The following is a 20524-nucleotide window of genomic DNA, read 5'->3' on the forward strand; positions in this document are numbered from 1 at the left end:
CTCCCAAATCCCCCCCCAATGTCACCAGATGCGGTCAGGAATTAAAATAAGAGCTGTAAGACACGATATTCTTCTAAACATCAAATTTCATTGAGATCCGTTTACCCGTTCGTAAGTTAAGAATACCTCATTTTTCTAATTTTTCAGAATTACCCCCCCCCCCCCCCAACTACCCCAAAGAGAGTAGATCCGTTCCGATTATGTCAATCATGTATCTGGGACTTGTGCTTGTTTTTCCCATCAAGTTCCATCCCGATCCCTCCACTCTAAGTGTTTTCCAAGATTTTAGGTTTCCCCCCTCCAACTCCCCCCAATGTCATCAGATCCGGTCGGGATTTAAAATAGGAGCTCTGAGACACAATATCATTCCAAACATCAAATTTCATTAACATCCCATCACCCCTCATAAGTTAAAAATACTTCATTTTTTCTATTTTTTCCGAATTAACAGGCCCCCACTCCCCCCCACCCCAGATGGTCAAATCTGGAAAACGACAATTTCTAATTTAATCGGGTCCGGTCCCTGATACGCTTGCCAAATTTCATCGTCCTAGCTTACCTGAAAGTGCCTAAAGTAGCAAAACCGGGACCGACAGACAGACCGACAGAATTTGCGATTGATATATGTCACTTGGTTAACACCAAGTGCCATAATAAAAATATGGATGACATCAAAAGAGTTCCAACTTTTAATGCGAAGGAGGAATCTCAAACAAGAACCCAGGCATGTGTCTAATTTTTGGCATGTAGAAAAATTTGAAGTCTTAATTAAAAACGATAAAATATCTAGCAAAACCCCTCAGTGCGACTTCATATGAGGCCTAAAACTCCTATCCGACCTACAAATAGACAAATAAGGAAGGAATTACATTCAAAAACCTGCCCCTGTGTAAATTTGAAGAGGAAATACCATACAATAAAGTCTAAGAGGGGGAGCGTTTTTTATCCCAAAAATTTATTAGATTAAAATCCCAGTTGAAGACCTCAGGCCCCTTTTCTGGAGATCCGGCTATTGTCTCCCATGATGTAACAGTGTTCCTCCATAATTGCTATTTACAGCAAGACACTTACATATAGCAAGCCATCGGATTAGCTTTTCCTTTTACACCTAATTATTGTTTGATTCTTTCATTATAAAAAACAAGTCGATGGATCAAATGATAGAATAAATTTTAACGAAAAGGATGGCGTTCAAGCAGACCATTTTACCATAAAGACTAGAGTCGTAAATATAATTCGTAAAAAAAATGAATTTTGTTTTCAAATATTATGCAAAACCCTGTCTAATATTCCGTAACCCATTGCAATAAAATAGAATTAATCGTTTGTTATTCAAAAACGACAGGAATAAAACATTCAGGCTCATTCTTATTATTATAAAGTGGCAAACGGAATACAATTTTGGCCCTTTTACTTTTTATGAAAGTACAAGAGGCTGAGCTTGGTGTTACTCACCGTTTTGGAATGAAGGCTATAACAAATGATTAAGGGTCAACAGCGATAATTGGTTTCTCAAACATAACCATCATTGGACAATGGGTCCATTGCGAATCAAAGAGTAATGTCAGGTTTAAACTAAAGGTCGTTAGAGCCCTACTTATTAGAGAAGATGCACACTGGCACATCTTAATATTCACTGGTATGAGACCACCCTTTTTACCGCATGGTACAATAGCGATTTTATGCTTTGAAAAACTTCTTATCTTATATGTATGGCTATGGTATTTCTGGATAGACCTCAGAAGCACTTGAACGTCTTAGATTTCACGAAGTGTCCTTATTTCAGTTTCTTCTTTCACAGAGCTTTGAGATCGGGTATAATTTGGCTTTTCCCGTGTTTGACCTTTTAAAATGACACTTTGATAACTACGCTTTCACTTATATTTTGCATTGTTCAGACAGAAATGCTCTGAAAGCAACACTTTTATCCATATGGCAGCATTGTTGTAAAATAAGAAATGTGGCGATTACAGTTCTGAGATTTAGTTGTGTTGTTATGCTGTGCAGCAACAAGCTATTTCTAACTGTGGCTGTTTTTGACCTATTAGATTAAATTAAAAAAAACTAGTTTTTTTAACTGAAAGTAAGGAGCGACATTAAAACTTAAAACGAGCAGAAATTACTCCGTATATGAAATGGGTTGTCCCCTCCGCAGTCCCTCGCTCTTTACGCTAAAGTATGACTCTTTGCCACAATTCTATTTTTTAAAACAATTAAAAACTTTGGGCCTAGCTGCCCTCCAATTTTTCGGTTACTTAAAAGGGCTACTAGAAGTTTTAATATTCAACGTACGTTTTTATTAGTAAAAAACATACGTAACTTAAGAATTAACTTACGTAACAAACTTTTATATTCCTATATTTTTATTATGTGTACGAGGGGGTTTGTACCCTCGTTAATACCTCGCTCTTTACACTAAATCGTAAGTTTTGTCCCAATTCTTTTAGAATGACCCCTGAATCAAAAAGGCCGTAGAATAAATAGTTGAAATCGCTAAAAATATTTTAGCATAAAGAGCGAGGTATTTATCTCCTCCTAAATACCTCGCTCTTTATGCTAAAGTATTTTTAGAGCCCCTCATATGTGTACTAATCTCTGTTCGTTTTAAATTTCAATGCTATTCCTTACTTTCATTTGAAAAAACGTTTTCATGTTTATTTTTTCATTGTTTTTTTTATAGTAATGCCAGAAAATCCTGCACCCTTTTCATTGAATTTTTCTTCCCCCATGACATATTCCTCAAAGGAAAGATCCTCCCACAAAGCCCTCTCCCATCACCCCACGCCCCAAACCAAAAAATCCCCATGAAAACGTCTGTACACTTCCCAATAACCATTACTATATGTAAACACTGGTCAAAGTTTGTAACTTGCAGCCCCTCCCTCAGGGATTGTGGGGGAGTAAGTCATTCCCAAAGACATAGTTATTATGGTTTTCGACTATGCTGAACAAAATGGCTATCTTAAAATTTTAATCTGTTGACTTTTGGAAAAAAATGAGCATGGGAGGGGGCCTGTTTGCCCTCCAATTTTTTTGGTTACTTAAAAAGGGCACTAGAACTTTTCATTTCCGTTAGAATGAGCCCTCTCGCGACATTCTAGGACCACTTGGTCGATAAGATGACCCCTGGGAAAAAAACAAAAAAAAACAAACAAACAAATAAACACGCACCCGTGATTTGTCTTCTGGCAAAAAATACAAAATTCCACATTTTTTAGATAGGAGCTTGAAATTTTTGCTATAGAGTTCTCTGATATACCGAATGCGATAGTCTGATTTTCGTTAAGATTCTATGACTTTTAGGGGATGTTTCCCCTTTTTTCCAAAATAGGGCAACTTTTCTCAGGCTCGTAACTTTTGATGACAAAGACTAAATTAATTGTAATTTATATATTTAGAATCAGCGTAAAAATCTGATTCTTTTGATGTATCTTTTAGCATCAAAATTCCGTTTTTTTTAGAGTTTCGTTTACTATTGAGCCGGGTCGCCCCTTACTACAGTTCCTTACCACGAACCGTTTGAAAAGAAAATAATTCGGTATTTCGGGGCTTCTGACATTATTACTCCTTTGCGGAAGTTAGGCTCAAAATTGAAAAAGGATTAAATTTTTTCTCTGGGCCCCTTCCACCTCTTAGTTCGTTTATTTTCCCGTTAGTTTTCACCTGTTTTCGCTTTATAGTTGTGTTATCTCTTAGCAGTTCTTTCGTTAGTTGAGTTATGGTTGTGGTATATATGTTTTATCGCTCGTATAGTTGTGTTATTTTCAAATTATACTCCATAATAGAGAGGCTCCGAACACCCAGCATTGTATATTAAGCTCTTAATTTGACGTTTTTTTCTAACGTGACCAGATTCGTCCTGCGCCCTTTTCATTGAATTTTTTTTCCCATGGCATATTTCTCCAATGAAAGATCCTCCCACATAGCCCCCTCCCTCAACCCTACCCCCAAAACCAAAAAAAATCCCCTGAAAACGTCTGTACACTTCCCAATAACCATTATTATATGTAAACACTGGTTGAAGTTTGTAACTTGCAACCCCTCCCCCAGGGACTGTGGGAGAGTACGTCATCCCCAAAAACATAGTTATTATGATTTTCGACTATGCTAAACAAAATGGCTATCTCAAAATTTTGATCCGTTGACTTTGGGAAAAAAATGAGCGTGGGAGGGGGCCTAGATTCCCTCCAATTTTTTTGGTCACTTAAAAAGGGCACTAGAACTTTTCATTTCCGTTAGAATGAGCCCTCTTGCGACATTCTAGGACCACTTGGTCGATACGATGACCCCTGGGGAAAAAGAAAAAAAAAACAAAAAAAAAAACAAACAAATAAACACGCACCCGTGATTTGTCTTCTGGCAAAAAATGCAAAATTCCACATTTTTGTAGATAGGAGCTTGAAACTTCTACAGTATGGTTCTCTGATACGCTGAATCTGATGGTGTAATTTTCGTTAAGATCCTACGACTTTTAGGGGGTGTTTCCCCCTATTTTCCTAAATAAGGCAAATTTTCTCAGGCTCGTAACTTTTGATGGCTAAGACTAAACTTGATGAAACTTATATATTTAAAATCAGCATTAAAATGCGATTCTTTTGATGTAGCTATTGATATCAAAATTCAATTTTTTAGAGTTTTGGTTACTATTGAATCGGATCGCTCCTTACTACAGTTCGTTACCACGAACTGTTTGACAAATAAAAACGTCGACGCCTCAATCTTTTTCAAAAATCAGCTATAAATCTAAGGAAATCAGACAGATTAATAAGGACATAATTATGCTTCCGATGGAGTGATCGTATCTATGATCGAAATCCTTATATTAAATATGCTTTGCGGAGCAAAAACGGCCATACCCTAGCCAAAAAACTGAAAGCATCCTCGGAATAATACTTCTGGCAGAAATGCAGATGGCATTCTAGCTATGAATCGAATTTTCAAACAATTACGACACTGTTAAAATTGTAAACTGAAAAAATTAAGGTAAGAAATATTAAAAACCAAGAAAAAAAGTATAAGAAGAAGTACCCTCTCTCTCCTATTTCCGCGTTTTTTTTTACGAAGTCAATCAATTATGGATGCGAGCCTGATGGTATATACATGAACAAAAAAAAGACTTTGATACCTATCTTACAAGAATTTAAGGAATAGACTTTATAGATAGAGAATAATATGGTAGGCCCGTAATAGCCTACATAAGAGAGTGGTTATTTTAACAAGGTTGATCTCATTCATTAATATAACAAGCATTTATATATATATATATATATATATATATATATATATATATATATATATATATATATATATATATATATATATATATATATATATATATATATATATAGTGAAAACCAACCTATATTCAATCAGACTTGTCAAAAGTGTGTATAATAAAACATAAGCATAATAAATGAATATCTCAGATTCAATCTTATGTTAATTTAAATATAAAGCTTAACTTCGTTGTTTTCTTTGAGAATGAGATAAATTGTCCCATGCCGATTTTAGGAAAATCTCCGTTTCTGTGTTATGATTAATTGTCCTCCCCCCTTAAAAAATTGAAATCGTATCAAAATAAGCTTCAGAAGGTAAAATCTGTACCAGATATTATGACTGTGGCAAAAATCTAAAGCTGCAATAATTTGCCTAAAAAATCGTCTTGCTTCCTTTGGTGTGAGTCTCCCTTTCTTCACCAAATAATCGAACAGCTCCCCACCAGACACATGTTCCAGTACCAAGTACCTATAAGAAAATTTTTAACCCAATTACATCTCAACTCAAACAGAGACAAGCAGATTTGAACGTGTTATTTCACTACCGCTCCTTCTCCTCTCCCACCCCCTAAAGATGGACTAAAAGACCCAAAGGAAATCTTTCCCTAACTTTGGTCCTAAAAATGCACTTAATCCAGCTTTCGACCCTCAATCTTCCGAAGCCTTGGGCAATAATGGTCGCTTTTGAATCTATGAAATGTCATGCATGACAGTGTTAATAGTTTAAGATTTTTCAGTCAAGAACTGTGAAGTGAAGTTTTTCCATTTATTTTATACGAATTTTTCTAATGAGTATTAATCCTAATCGTGAACTCCAATCTTGGAAAACGTAGGATATTGGGAATCCCTCCCCCTCCCTAAAAAATTGACCTTTGGTGGCACCTTTATCAAGATCAAGAACAATTAATACTACTACTAATCATTAGGGGTAACTTTCATGAAAAAAAAATCCAAACAACGAAACAAAGAGAATCTTCCTTTTACAGAAAGTGATTTATTTTTCTTGATTATTGTTTAAATCCTAATATGGTATCATTTTATAACGATATTAAGAGTCCTTTGGAACTGTCATTGGGACCTCCTCCCCCACTGTTTAGTCCTTTATTTATTTAAGAAAAACACGAGTGAAGTAGATTTACGGCTTGTCGAAACTTAACTAGAAAGAATAACACCAAACGTTTAAAATAACCAAACTACATTATTATAAGTTTCATAAATTTCATTCGAAAAGTTGAAAATACTTTTTGCAACTTAATACACTTTTCTATGAATTTTTTTTTTTAGCAGGGACCTGAACCAACGCTGCAAATTATTGGAGATAATATTGGAGATTATTGGAAATTATTGAATTTTGCAAATTATTGGAGATAAGGAAATCTTTTACAGCAACTTAGTTTAATCTAGGATTTGCTACTTATTTTTAAAAACAGTATACTGTTGCATGACAGCTTACTAAAAATTGTCAAGTTGGTCTTCCCTTTAATCTCCTAGTATATCATTATTATTGTTCATTTACTACGCGTCAAAAAAATATATAATAGAAGGAGTAATCACACAAGATGACAAAAAGAAAAAAGGACACAAACAAACACTGAAAATTCAAATACATGACAAAATACTCTTCATACATACATTACATTAATACGAACGAACTATTGCGAACAAATTGACGACCATGGGTGAAAATTTTTGAAAACGGATAGAGGTTTATTAATACTAATATTTGGGTCTGAAAGCTTATACATATGGATAATTTTACGGTTTGTTGTCCAATGAGGCAAATATAAGATTCTTAGCAAATCTGAAGAAGACTGATCGTAGGTGCTTTTTATCTGTAACTGGAAATTTCCAGAAATGAGCAAAGCAAAGCAGATATGGAAGGGTTACGGCGTTATAGATGAATGCTAGGAGATGATAGCTGAATCGTAGTTTACTTTCTACGAATACAGCGTAAGAAATACTAATTCTACGCTCAACGTGAGATATAAGCAAACGGCGTGTGTGGCCGATAGATGAGTCAACTGGAAGGCCCGGGTATGTAATGTGGTCTGTGGGTTAGATAAGAGAACCGTCCAGATTTAGGAAAGAAGTAGAGGGAATTCGCCAATTGAAAAGAACAAATTCGATTTTTTCAGGATTGAAAGACAGTCCGATTTTTACACATTCATCTTTACAGTTTTTGAAATTATGCTCAATGCGCTGCATCGCACGGCTAAGATTCAAGATGTCATCAGTATAACAAATAAGAGACACATCGATTCCCCCAAGAATGCAACAAGGAACACATCTTGCCTGAGCGTCCAGGACACCATTATTGAACAGGGTTGGGAAACTGACAGCTCCCTGTCTAGTCCTTTTCTTAACGGGGACGGGTTACTGAGGAATCACAACCATATTCAAGGGATTCGATGAGTTTGGCCTCACACAAGAATTAATACAATTGTATTCGGATTGATGAAGAGCAGACTGCAGGGGTAAACGGGATGGGAGCTTTGAACGCAACCAGAGATTCTTATATAAATCCCTGAGAACACGGACAACTTATAAGTTAACGCCTCGCTTTGCCATACCACGAAGCATGGACGAATGAATTAAGGAATCGAACGCGTGTTTAACGTCATTACCGGCGAGGAACAGACTTTCTCCCGAAGATTCAGTGCCAGCAAGGGCAGTAAAACCTCTGTAAGAGCATGGGAACAGCCAAGATTATCCTGAAAACCGAGCTTATATGCGGGGACGTAACATTTCAATCTTAGCTCATCACTAAAAAGGAACTCAAAATTTAGAGAGGGTAGTAGATACGGTGATGGGACGGAAGGAGGAACATTGCGAACCAGATCTTCCTTTTTCGAGAATCGTAATCAGATCATTGATGCAGAACGAAGAAGGAACAATGCCTGTATTAAATATCAATCGCATGAGAAGGTAGAGATGACGCACCAGAACATAAATTCGGTTATTGATGTGTAGAGAACTCACCGTGTCTATTGCACAAGACGCTTTCGTTTGAGTCGAGATATGGTATTTACGACATCGTCACAAGTAACAACAAAATCAAGATCAGGAGATTCATCAATGAAGTTAAAAAAGCTCGTCACTAAATTGTGAATCTAAAACAGGATCAGGCTTAGAGAATTCATTCGAGAAATGACATAACCATTCGGACAGAGAAATATCATTCGGGTCTGGCAAATTGGAGGAGACAGCACGAGGTAATATCTTCCATATTAGATAAGGTGAATTCTTAACCTTCACGGAATAAAATGTTTGCATTTTAGATCGATGAAGGGCAAATTCTCTAGCAAAACATTTTTTTTAGGCTTTTCTCACTTGATTGACTATTCCTTGACAGGGGCACAGACATTCTCTCCATAATTTGCAACAGGACTTAGCCCGGTCACAGCTTGAGACAGATTTTTTTACGAGGAACTGCCATTTTTTCAGCGCACAAAAGTACATGGTAAATTTCTGCAGAATAGATATCAAGAGTTAATCTAACTTCATAAATGTCTTTAAAGGAAGACTTTAGCAGGAGATGAAATGGAACCCGGATCATGTAAAGGATGCTATCAGATGTTTCCTTGAACTGAGATGTGTCAATTTTTTCCAATCACGACAAGTATACCACTTATGCCGGGGAACAATATGAGCCTGTAACACTTGAGCCTGAAAAGCTTCTCATTTAAAACTAGACGCGATTGGATGGTTGTCTGAAACTTGAAATTTAGAAAATTATTCAACGCAAGGTATATCAAGATTATACGGCCCAACGTGGTCAAGGTTAGATGTACAAGAGGAAGAATGAATCTAAGTAAACCTAGCGGATTTCTGTTGAACTCTAAATCATCACCAAATATTCCGTATAGTAAAGAAGCACGGATAGAAGCTGAAGACAAACTGCAATTTAAATCACAACTAAAATCACCTACTATCAAAAATGGGATTTTCAGTTGAAGGAAGTCACAAAGACATGAGCTATGTTTACTAACTGTCAATGCAAAACCTCTCTTTGAATCTTCAACTTTGTAATCTGTGGGTAAATGCACATTTATTACTACGACTCGCCTACTCGCACAGCTAAAAAACTGTTACTAGAAAAGAAAACACTTGAATTAAGATTCTACATAAGCAGCAATACCACCAAGTCCGTTGATTTTAAATTAAAACGAAGCAGTTGCGGACATTCATCAAGCCATGGCTAATTGTAAAAAACCCCACGACAGCTAGTCCAAGTGACTGAGAGGCAAATCTGGGATAAGCCCTTTTTAGGATTGTACAAAAATGATACAATTTCATTTGTTGACAGACAAGTCTATCTTTCATCCGTCCATACGTCATTCCTAGGGCAGAACTAAGGTAGAAAGTCATATAATTAAGAGATGAAAGATTGGATTGATTTTGGGTTGACGCGTGATAGACAACCGAGCCCGTTGATTTTGAATTAAAACAAAGTAGTTGCGGGCATGCATCAAGCCATGGCTAATTTTAAAAAAAGCCACAACAGATAGTCCAAGTGAGTGAGAGGCAAATCTGGGATAAGCCCTTCTTAGGATTGTATAAAAATGATGTCATTTCATTTGTTGATAGATAAGTCTATCTATCATCCATCCATACGTCATTCCTAGGGCAGAACTAAGGTAGTCAATTGTCAATACGAAATTTCTCTCCAAATCTTCATCTCTGTAATCTGTGGGTAAATACACGTTTATTACTACGCACTCCCCTACTCAAACGGCTAAAAAACTATTACTAGAAATGGAAACACTTGAATTAAGATTCTACATAAGCAGCTATACCACCAATGCCGTTGATTTTAAATTAAAACGAAGTAGTTGCGGGCATTCATCAAGCCATGGCTAATTGTAGAAAAAGCCACGACAGATAGTCTAAGTGAGTGAGAGGCAAACCTGGGGTAAGCCCTTCTTAGGATTGTATAAAAATGATGTCGTTTCATTTGTTGATAGATAAGTCTATCTATCATCCATCCATACGTCATTCCTAGGGCAGAACTAAGGTAGTCAACTGTCAATACGAAATTTCTCTCCAAATCTTCATCTCTGTAATCTGTTATTAAATACACGTTTATTACTACGCACTCCCCTACTCACACGGCTAAAAAAAACTATTACTAGAAATGAAAACACTTGAATTGAGATTCTACATAAGTAGCAATACCACCAAAAGCTCTGCCTTTAGAAGCACTACGTTTAACTGGAATTGAAAAATTTTTACAATGTATATTATACATATTATGTATGTATGTATATTAGGTATAGTAAACCAAGACTTGGGATAGTCAGGAAATGTTCTTGTAAACACAAAATATGATTCTGAAGCCTAATCTCAAGAATAGGTCTTTTGTTTATTAGATCACCATTAATGTTCCATTTATTTACTTGGTTGCCCGTTTATCGGTTTGAGCGTTGCTGTGGCATTTTATACTGTTATTAAATAATAAAAAAAAAAGTTTTTTTAATGGAAAGTAAGGAGCGAAATTAAAACCTAAAACGAACAGAAATTACTTCGTATGTAAAAGGGGTTGCTTCCTCATCAACGCCCCGCTTTTTAACGTTAAAGTTTGACTCTTTTTCTTAACTTTACTTTTAAAAACAGTAAAAAAAAAAGTTAGCGTAAAGCAGAAGTTCATTCATTCGATAGGCTAACGTTACACCGATCGCATCTCCAATTGTTGGAATTTCACATGATTAGTACATCACAAACTTCAGGATCTTACGTTTTTTCCTTCGATGCCGTTGAGAACCACTTATAAATGTCAAAGATGTTTCCATTGTCTTTTCGACATCTAATTAAACGTCTTCCAATTTCTAGCACCTGATGTAAAACCTCCTTTACCTTTAGAATGGTATCATGAGTGAAAAATCTTGTCGACTTAGCAATTACTGACTCTACTTTGATACCATCGATCGAGACATTAAGTTCAAAAATTGGATGAAGAATAATTTTCGAGTCGTCCATCATTCCATAACTGCACTTACGGTGGTAATATTCAATAAACAAAATCCAATCGGGTAATTACCACAATAGATTTTACTCTGCAGTTTAATACGATTATAAAAAAAAAACTAGATTTCAATTTGTATACCTGTGAAATTTAACTCAGGTCAAGAGCTCACTTGGGTAAATTACGACTTCCTAGAGATGAATGCAGACAGGCAATAATACCCAATTCAAGCTAGAGGGCTCTCAGTCCACACCATAGGCGTCCAGTTTCCTATACTATGGTTGCGCGACTTATTTTTATATCAAGATTAAAAAAAAGCAATCAATGACTAGAAAAACTAAGCTTACGACTTAGACTGACAGAAATTTAAAAAGTCAAACGGAAATGAATCCTATATTGCCAAAATCAATGTGCAGATCCAAAATGAAAAAAAATGAAGGTTTAGCTTATTTTACATTCATTAACATACTTACAAATACTTCCTATTTTCATAAACATCATACAATCCAAGAACATGGGGATGTTCTATTAGTTTCATTATGGCTATTTCTCTTTCAACCTGAAAAAAGGGGCCTTTTGTACTTTAAATGTTTGAAATGAATAATGAGGTCAAACAATCAGCAACATAAATTATAGACTTGTTACTTTAGGCTTTAGAATTGAGGAAAAGTACTTTTCCACTAGGAGGCTCTCTAACTACCTCACAATGAAAAAAAAAAACAATCCAGTTGCTCCCTGAAGTTCTTGTAGTATTTTTATATTACGTTGTATGGAAGTTTCATGTTATGTTTTTTTGTAGGTAGCCTGGGTCAATAAACCTATTCAATAGACAACATTACATGGTGTCAGAAGTGGGATCTGAATAACAATGGACGTCCTTCAGCCATCAATAAACTGGGAGGTCAACTCCCTTTCAAAGGAATGGGACCGCTTTGAAGAACACGCTAAGCTGATGTTTGCAGGGCCACTTTCAGGCAAAACAGAAAAAGTACAGTGTGCCTACCTACTCATCTGGGCTGGAGCAAAAGGTCGGGAAATATTCAACACCTTCAACGTCGCGCCTGAAGAGCTGCATAAAATTGAACCTTACCTCGCTAAATTCAAAGCATATGCTTCACCTCAGAAGAACACAGTTTTTGCACGATACCTGTTCCAGAAGCGAGACCAAAACGACACAGAGACTGTGGAAAAATACATCACAGATCTAAAGACATTAGTGAAACCATGCTCCTACTCAGACCCAGATGAAATGGTTCGGGACCGAATAGTATGTGGAATCCAAAACCAAAACGTGCGTGAAAAGTTCTTGGCTGAAGGTGATGAACTCAAACTGGATAAAGCAACCTTTATGTGCAGAAGCCATGAAGCGACCCAGGCTCAACTCAAGACATTCAACGGAACGAGACCAGCCCCTATCAAACAAGAGATCGACGCTATATTCCGCTACCAAAACCGGAACAGTGGTAGAAACAAACAAACAGAAGCAAGCGGCTCCAAGAGTAAAGCATGCTACTTCTGTGGCGGAACATACTCCCCCTCACACATCTGTCCTGCAAAGGGGAAAACCTGCTCCATATGCAAAAAGACCAACCACTTTGCCAGGGTCTGTCGAAGTAAGACAGTCAGTGCAGTTGATGAAGACGCCGCAGATACAAACCCCAGCGACGAAACTGTTTTCCTTTACTCCATCGAGCAAAGTAAGAACAAAGACGAAGCAGTTATTCCACTGACTATCAACAACCAGTTCCCTGTACAATTTAAGATCGACACAGGAGCCCAGGTGAATATCATCCCAAAGAAGTATTTTGACCTCATCACGCCAAGCCCACCATGAAACCCACCAATAAGCACCTCACAAGCTATTGTGGAGCACGGATCCCAGTAACAGGAGTCTGTGAACTATCCTGTAGGTACAAAGACAACGTGAGCAGCACGCAGCAGTTCTACGTAGTCGAGACCTCATCCTCCCCAATCATTGGCTACCGTTCTAGCCTCAACCTGGACCTGATCAAGCTAGTCCTAAACATAGACGTAGCAACCTCCCAAGTACCGCACCTGAAGGAAAAGTACAAAGAAGTATTCAGAGGAATTGGAAAGCTGGACGGAGAATGCAACATACACCTAAAGGATAACGCTACGCCAACCGTCTACCCAGCCCGACGAGTCCCCGCCGCTATGCAGGATAAGCTCAAGACAGAGCTCAGTCGCCTAGAAAGCCTAGGTATCATAGAAAAAGTAGTGACCCCGACCGAATGGGTTAACTCAATGGTAATGGTAGAAAAGAAGGACGGCTCCATAAGACTGTGCATAGATCCAGTTGATCTAAATAAGTCCATCAAGCGACCGCACTACCCGATTCCCACTCTGGACGATGTCACCTCGAAGCTACACGGAGCCAAAGTATTCACCAAACTTGATGCCCGATCCGGTTACTGGTCCATTCTGCTGTCTGACGACTCTTCTTATCTCATGACATTCAGCACGATCTATGGGAGATACCGTTTCAAGCAAATGCCCTTTGGAATCATCTCAGCCCAAGATGAATTTCAGCGGCAAATGGAAGACGCTTTTGAAGGCCTAGAAGGATTCGAAATCATCATTGATGACATGATTGTGTATGGGGACACCCAAGAAGGACACGACAAACGCCTAGCAGCAATATTGGAACGCGCCCTTGTCAAGGGCATCCGATTCAACGAAGAGAAGTGCGAGTTCTCAGTATCCAGAGTAAAGTACTTCGGACACGTCATAAGCTCCGAAGGAATGCAGCCAGACCCCGATAAGATCCGTGCCATAAACAACATGCCAAGCCCATCATGCCGAGAAGAACTCCAAACACTTCTTGGGATGATCAATTACTTAGCCAAGTACATACCAAGTCTCTCAACAAAGAACAAAAAACTCCGTGACCTGACTAAAGCAGACCCGTTCATCTGGGAAGAGGAACACACACAAATCCTAGAAGACTTGAAGAGCTCCATAGTATCCAACACCCCGTTCTTCAACCACAAGAGTAACAACGTGGAACTCATAGTTGACGCCTCTAGCCACGGACTTGGTGCACACCTGGTCTTGGAGGGGAAAGTCACAGCTTACGCATCGAGATCGCTCAGCAAAACAGAGCAGAAATATTCCAAGCTAGAAAAAGAGCTGTAAGCCATCGTATTTGGCTGCAAACATTTCCACCATTATCTCTATGGCCGGCATGTCGAAGTTACTACTGACCACCGCCCACTCAAAACGGTGATGGCAAACCCTATCCACAAGGCCCCACCCCGAGTACAGAGATTAATGCTCCAGCTCCAGCCTTATGACCTTAGCCTGAAGTTCCGACCGGGCTCAGAAATTCCTGTAGCCGATGCTCTATCCCGCCTACACCTGAGCGATGCGGATCCAACACTGGAAGAAAGTCTAGATGTCTACGTACACCAAGTTGTACGAAACCTACCTGCCAGTGACCAGAAGCTCGAAGAGATCTGGGTGGAAACAACAAAAGATTCAGAACTGAGTACCCTGATCAAAACGGTCCAAGCGGGGTGGCCGAGTGCAAGAAAAAACTGCCCAACCAACATCCTAGCATACTGGAACTTGCAGCATGAACTCTCCTTCGAAAAAGGCATCCTACTCAAAGGAGAAAGGCTGATCATCCTCAAGAATATGCAGGCAGCTACACTGCAGCAGTTACACGCAGCCCATCTCGGAATCGAGAAAACAAAACAACGAGCCAGAATGCTGGTATATTGGCCAGGACTCAACGCAGACGTCGAGCGGTACATAACGAAGTGCCAAACATGCGCCAACAACATGCCAAGCAATTCAAAGGAACCGATGATAAACCACAACATCGAGACGCTGCCGTGGCAAAAGGTTGCGACCGATCTCTTCGAATGGAAAAGCGCCAGTTTCTTGGTAACCGTCGACTACCACAGCCGTTTTTTTCGAAATCGACAAGCTTCCGACGACCTCATCCAGTGCAGTCATCACGAAACTCAAGGCCCATTTCGCCCGACACGGCATACCGTCTCAGCTAATGTCAGACAACGGACCTCAGTCCACATCGAGAGAATTCACCGATTTTGCCAAGACGTGGGGAATCTCACTAACCACGTCCAGCCCAGGATACCCAAAATCCAACGGACTGATCGAGAAGGCGGTACAAATCTCAAAAAACATCATGACGAAAGCGACAGAAAACGGAAAAGACCCCTTCCTGGGTATACTAGAGTATAGGAATACACCAGTCAACGGGTTCGCGTCACCAGCCCAGCTCCTAATGTCGCGTCAGCTAAGATCCATCCTGCCGTGCACCTCACAACACCTCAAGAAGAAAGTCATTCCGACCACACAGTTCACCCGACGAAGATCTAAAATGCAGAAACGCCAAAAGCTGTATCATGACAAATCAGCTATATCACTGAAACAGCTCACCCTTGGAGACGCGGTTTACGTACAGAAGACACCCGACGGACCATGGAGTCAGGCTGTTGTGCTATCCCATGCAGGACAGCCACGATCCTACCGGGTACGTACCAACGAAGGTTCCGTACTAAGGAGAAACCGTAAACATCTCACAGCCCGTCCACATCAAAGCCAGCAAGGTTTGAGCCGTGTCAGTGAGACAAGCGATGAAGCAGCACCACCAACAACAGAAACGGCTATTGAGTCACCACCCTCAGCTTCACAGCCAGACCTGTTCATGTCCCCATTGCCACTGCGGGACGGTCAGCAGGCCAGCCCGAGCCCCAACGAGACGGCCACCGTATCTCAGCCCCAGGGTACCAGCAAAACACCATTGCAGCTACGCACGCGTTATGGTCGAATAGTAAGAGGACCCCTGAAGCTAAACCTGTAAAAAGAGTGAAGTGAAAAGAAATATGAAAAGCTGCGGCCTTAACGCGGCCAAAGACTCAGTGAAGTGGACCGAGCCAAGACTTTAGTGGACCACCCTTGAAGTTAAAGTGTTTTGGAAGTTTAGTATGTTGTTTTTATTATGAGAAGGAAGATGTAGTATTTTTATATTACATAAAAGTATGAAAAGCTGCGGCCTCAACGCGGCCAAAGACTCAGTGAAGTGAACCAAGCCAAGACTTCAGTGGACCACTCTTGAAGTTAAAGTGTTTTGGAAGTTTATTATGTTGCTTTTTATTATGAGAAGGAAGATGTAGTATTTTTATATTACGTTGTATGGAAGTTTCATGTTATGTTTTTTTGTAGGTAGCCTGGGTTAATAAACCTATTCAATAGACAACATTACAACTAACCTCAAAAATATAAGCGATTAAATCCTACAGACATAATTACTCTTGGCTACTCATTCATCAAATGAACTGTGACGTCAATAAAGAGAGCACAAGACTCAGATTGCTATTAGATTTTCTTCCCTCTAATTACCATTATGCAGCTGAGAGAGATATTTATATTTATAATATAATATTACACTCGTAAATACTTTTACGTAATATAATACTCGTAAATATTTAGCAGTAGGTCTGTCTTCATTCTTTGACTACTGTTTTTGACCTACTACATCCCAAACGTCTCTAGTTCATATCAACAAAGACGAAAGGGAGTCTGACCATCCCCCTTACTAGTATCCATAAATGTTCCCTTATCACTAATCCCTGGTATGAAGTCATCTATTTGCAATAAGGGGGTAAATTAAGTGAGAATAATGTGAAAATCAAAAATTCTTTTTTGGAGAACTGAAATGAATTTGATACCGATCAGGAATTGTGTCAACCTTGGAATAAGGATTTGAATAACTCATGGCTGACTCATGGCCAGCCTTGAAAATGTTTTTCAGCTGAAGCACAAAAACAAAGGGGAGTTTTTAAAATACTTCAGAAAGGTGGTGGTTTTACAACTGGTGGTTTGGCGACGAAAAAACTTTGTCTGATGATATTATTCCTAAGTCAACTTGGTTGACCAGTCATGAAAACGTCACAAACGATGTTAAGCAACTGAAGTCAAACTTATTTGATCTTGATAGCATTTGTTCTCTGCATCTGTGTATTATTTTAGAAATAGAAATACATTCATTGAAAAAAAAAAAAAATACGCACACTTCCCAGGCCAAGAAGACTGACAGTAATGAATCATACAATACAGGTCAAATGCTAGAAAAACAAAATGGGAAACAAACATTTGAATTTAGTGACAACATAGAGTGGGTTATTTACCAAACTTAATTCGGATTAATTAGAACGAATTTCTTTGCAAGTGACACGAAAGCAGAAAGACGAGGAGAATCCTTCACATAATTAAGTTGTATATTCCAAACATAATGACCACAATGGTGAATAAAAGATGCTCAACTGGTGCTCATAATCTCCTGAGCAATATTATTCACAATTAAAGTATTTAATCATGAAGATTTATGTCATAAATAAAAAAAGGCACAAAGAAATGAATATAAAGACGACAAACGGGTCTATGGCCAGTAAATGAAAACGAAGAAAACCAACAAAAACCGAGCGAATATTTCGCCCTTACTTAATACGGCGTCTTCAGCGTAGAATATAAAAAAAAAAGAAAAAATATAACTAAAACATACATGTATATAACACTAAAATAGAATAACCTAAAATATATACTATACAATTATTTAACATTTACAATTTGTAGCTACCGTCATCAAACGACAAAAGTAAGTGGATTGAAAATTTTTAAATATGAATTGAAATAGGAATATTGCGACATAATTTTATGCAAAGCTTTTGATCCTGCTATTTGCTTAGGTTTGTTACTTGAACTAACCCCTGGGATATTTCGCAATACCTGATAATGTTGATAAACCTGCAAAATGTGTTGTTTTTTTATTTCTAATGCTTCAAGAGCCCATGAGTGAAACCTTTATCATTGGAAATGGCTGTTACCTCCACGAGCTGCACAAAATGGTCCGGATTAAAAAATATATGTTCTGCTAAAGCTGAATTGAAACTTTCTGGAGGTTTTGTAAATTTTAGAGCATTATCTATTGATTTCCGGTGCCCAATAAAACGTTCCATAAATTAATGGTGTGTTCGACCGACGTGAAATTGTTCGCAAGAGTAAAGAATGCTATACACTCCACTTGCCAAACTGTTGCGCATTATATCTTTTCTAGAATTTAAAAAGTTACTCAATGGTCTGATTGGTTTAAACAAGTTGATTTATTATGTTTCAATAAGGTTCGTTTATTTTTCTCCCCAAGCATTGCTATGTAAGGTAATGAAATGTATCTACTGGAAATTATAGGGCCATAAAGTTGAAAACCTTTTTTTTTTCTTACCTTTTTCATGCTTAATCTGGATTTTCCTTATTATTTCATTAACAAGTTTTACAGGATACCCGTTGCAAAATAAAATGTCCCTAAAATAAAGTAGTTCGCTATCAATATACTCCAGGGAACAAATTTTAAAAAACTCTATCAGCCAATGATTAAGCAGGGTTTTGTCCTCATTTATATGGATCGCTTTCATGGACTTTGTCCTAAGAAACGTGGCAACGGCTTCAGGAAAGCATGGGATCAAATGGGAAGGTAAAACTCTCCTAGACTTAAATTGTGTCGATAATCTAAAATTTTAGCATAATAAATAAATTCTTGGAGGTTTTGAGAGTTCAGGATCCAAGAATACATATGAAAATTGATGTTAAGAAGACTAATTTACTTAGACTAGGAATAAATGGAAGTGAAGAGGTGATGTTGGGCAATGGGCAAATCGTTCAAGTGGATAGCTTCAGTAACCTGGGCAGTACTATTAGTAAAGATGGTTTATGCAGTGATGATTCAAGAAGTAGAATAGCTAAGGGTCGGTGTGTTTTTTCCCACTTAAAAAGAAATTTAAGAAGAAGAAGATAAGTCTACAAACCTTGACTAGAATACTGGAAGCTACAGTAGTGAAAGTGGTCAAGCATGATTCTAAAACGTGGGTGCTTTGGAATACAGAGGAGAATTTGTTAGATGTTTTCAAGAAAAATTGTCTACGAATAATTCTGGGTGCTCATTTACCTAATCATTACATTAAACAACAAGCTGCATGAAAAATGAGGTTCCATTCCTCTTTTTAGGGCTATAAACGAGAGAAAGGTTGAGATGGGTTGGACACGTCTTGCATATGAAGAATGGCGGATTGCCAAAGATTGTTCTTTTCGGTTATCCATATAGGGTCAAATGAAAAGTAGGTCGTCCCCAAATCAGCGGGAAGAGGTCGTAAGGGAGAATTTAAAGGAAATAGATTGGCACAGAGGAGCAGCGCGCAGAGCTGTGTTGACCTCAGGCGGTTTGGTGCAACACTGAGTTGATAGTAGTGGGTTATAAATTAATATTAAACATGACTAAAAACTATACTAATAATCAATAGTTATAAAATTAAACTTTTAGACAGTGCAGTGCCAATAAACACCGTTTTTTGGATACGCAATAAGCAACTGGAACCTCTTGCGATAATCAATGTCAAAAAGTACAACTAAACATAAAACAAATAATTTACGTCAGTTTATCTTATGCAAGAGAAAAATTAATCTAAAAAAAAACTAATTTCATTTCAAAATACGAAACAAAATATTTCTTATTTGACAACCGGTAAAAACGGTTATGTTGGCGTTTCTTTGTGGGGGGGAGGTGTCTGGAGGGCCAGGAGACACAAATAATCAATCTTTACCTTTTGAAGGACAGAATCGCTAAGTTTCTCCCTATTTATAATCTTGATGGCCACCTTTTTGGATGAGACACAGTGGATCCCAAGCTTTACAAGTCCTGAAAAAACAATAGTGTTATTTACTGAGCAATATTACGGTGTCTAAACCTAAAAGCGTAAACTAAGGAATTTCGAGATCGTTGTTTTCCCATATAAGACAAAAAATTAAACAAACTTTTTGATCAAACAGTTCGTGGTAACGAACTGTAGTAAGGAGCGACCCGGCTAAATAGTAACAAAAACTCTAAAAAATGGAATTTTGATACCAATAACTACATCAAAAGAATCGCATTTTAATGCTGATTTTAAATATATAAGTTTCATCAAGTTTAGTCTTACCCATCCAAAGTTACGAGTCTGAGAAAATTTGCGTTATTTTAGAAAATAGGGGAAAACGCCCCCTAGAAGTCATAGAATCTTAACCAAAATCACACCATCAGATTCAGCATATCAAAGAACCCTACTGTAGAAGTTTCAAGCTCCTATCTACAAAAATGTGGAATTTTGTATTTTTTGCCAGAAGGCAGATTACGGATGTGTGTTTATTTGTTGTTGTTTTTTTTTTTTTTTCCCTTGGGTGATCGTATCGACCCAGTTGTCCTAGAATG

At 38.0% G+C, this 20524-nt stretch overlaps 1 protein-coding gene across 1 annotated transcript in view; it reads right to left on the bottom strand.

Moving 5' to 3' along the window:
- LOC136032156 (serine/threonine kinase SAD-1-like) overlaps positions 1 to 20524 on the bottom strand; it is a 124131-nt gene that overhangs the window by 84122 nt on the left and 19485 nt on the right. Inside the window, exons 2-4 of the mRNA XM_065712339.1 lie at positions 19881 to 19975; positions 11712 to 11797; positions 5605 to 5745 (exon numbers count right to left, since the gene is read on the bottom strand). Coding sequence (XP_065568411.1) covers positions 5605 to 5745; positions 11712 to 11797; positions 19881 to 19975 — 322 coding nt within the window. The remainder of the gene's footprint in view (positions 1 to 5604; positions 5746 to 11711; positions 11798 to 19880; positions 19976 to 20524) is intronic.

This window comes from Artemia franciscana, chromosome 10 (genome assembly GCF_032884065.1).
Source record: "Artemia franciscana chromosome 10, ASM3288406v1, whole genome shotgun sequence".
NCBI classification, from domain to species: Eukaryota; Metazoa; Arthropoda; class Branchiopoda; order Anostraca; family Artemiidae; genus Artemia; species Artemia franciscana.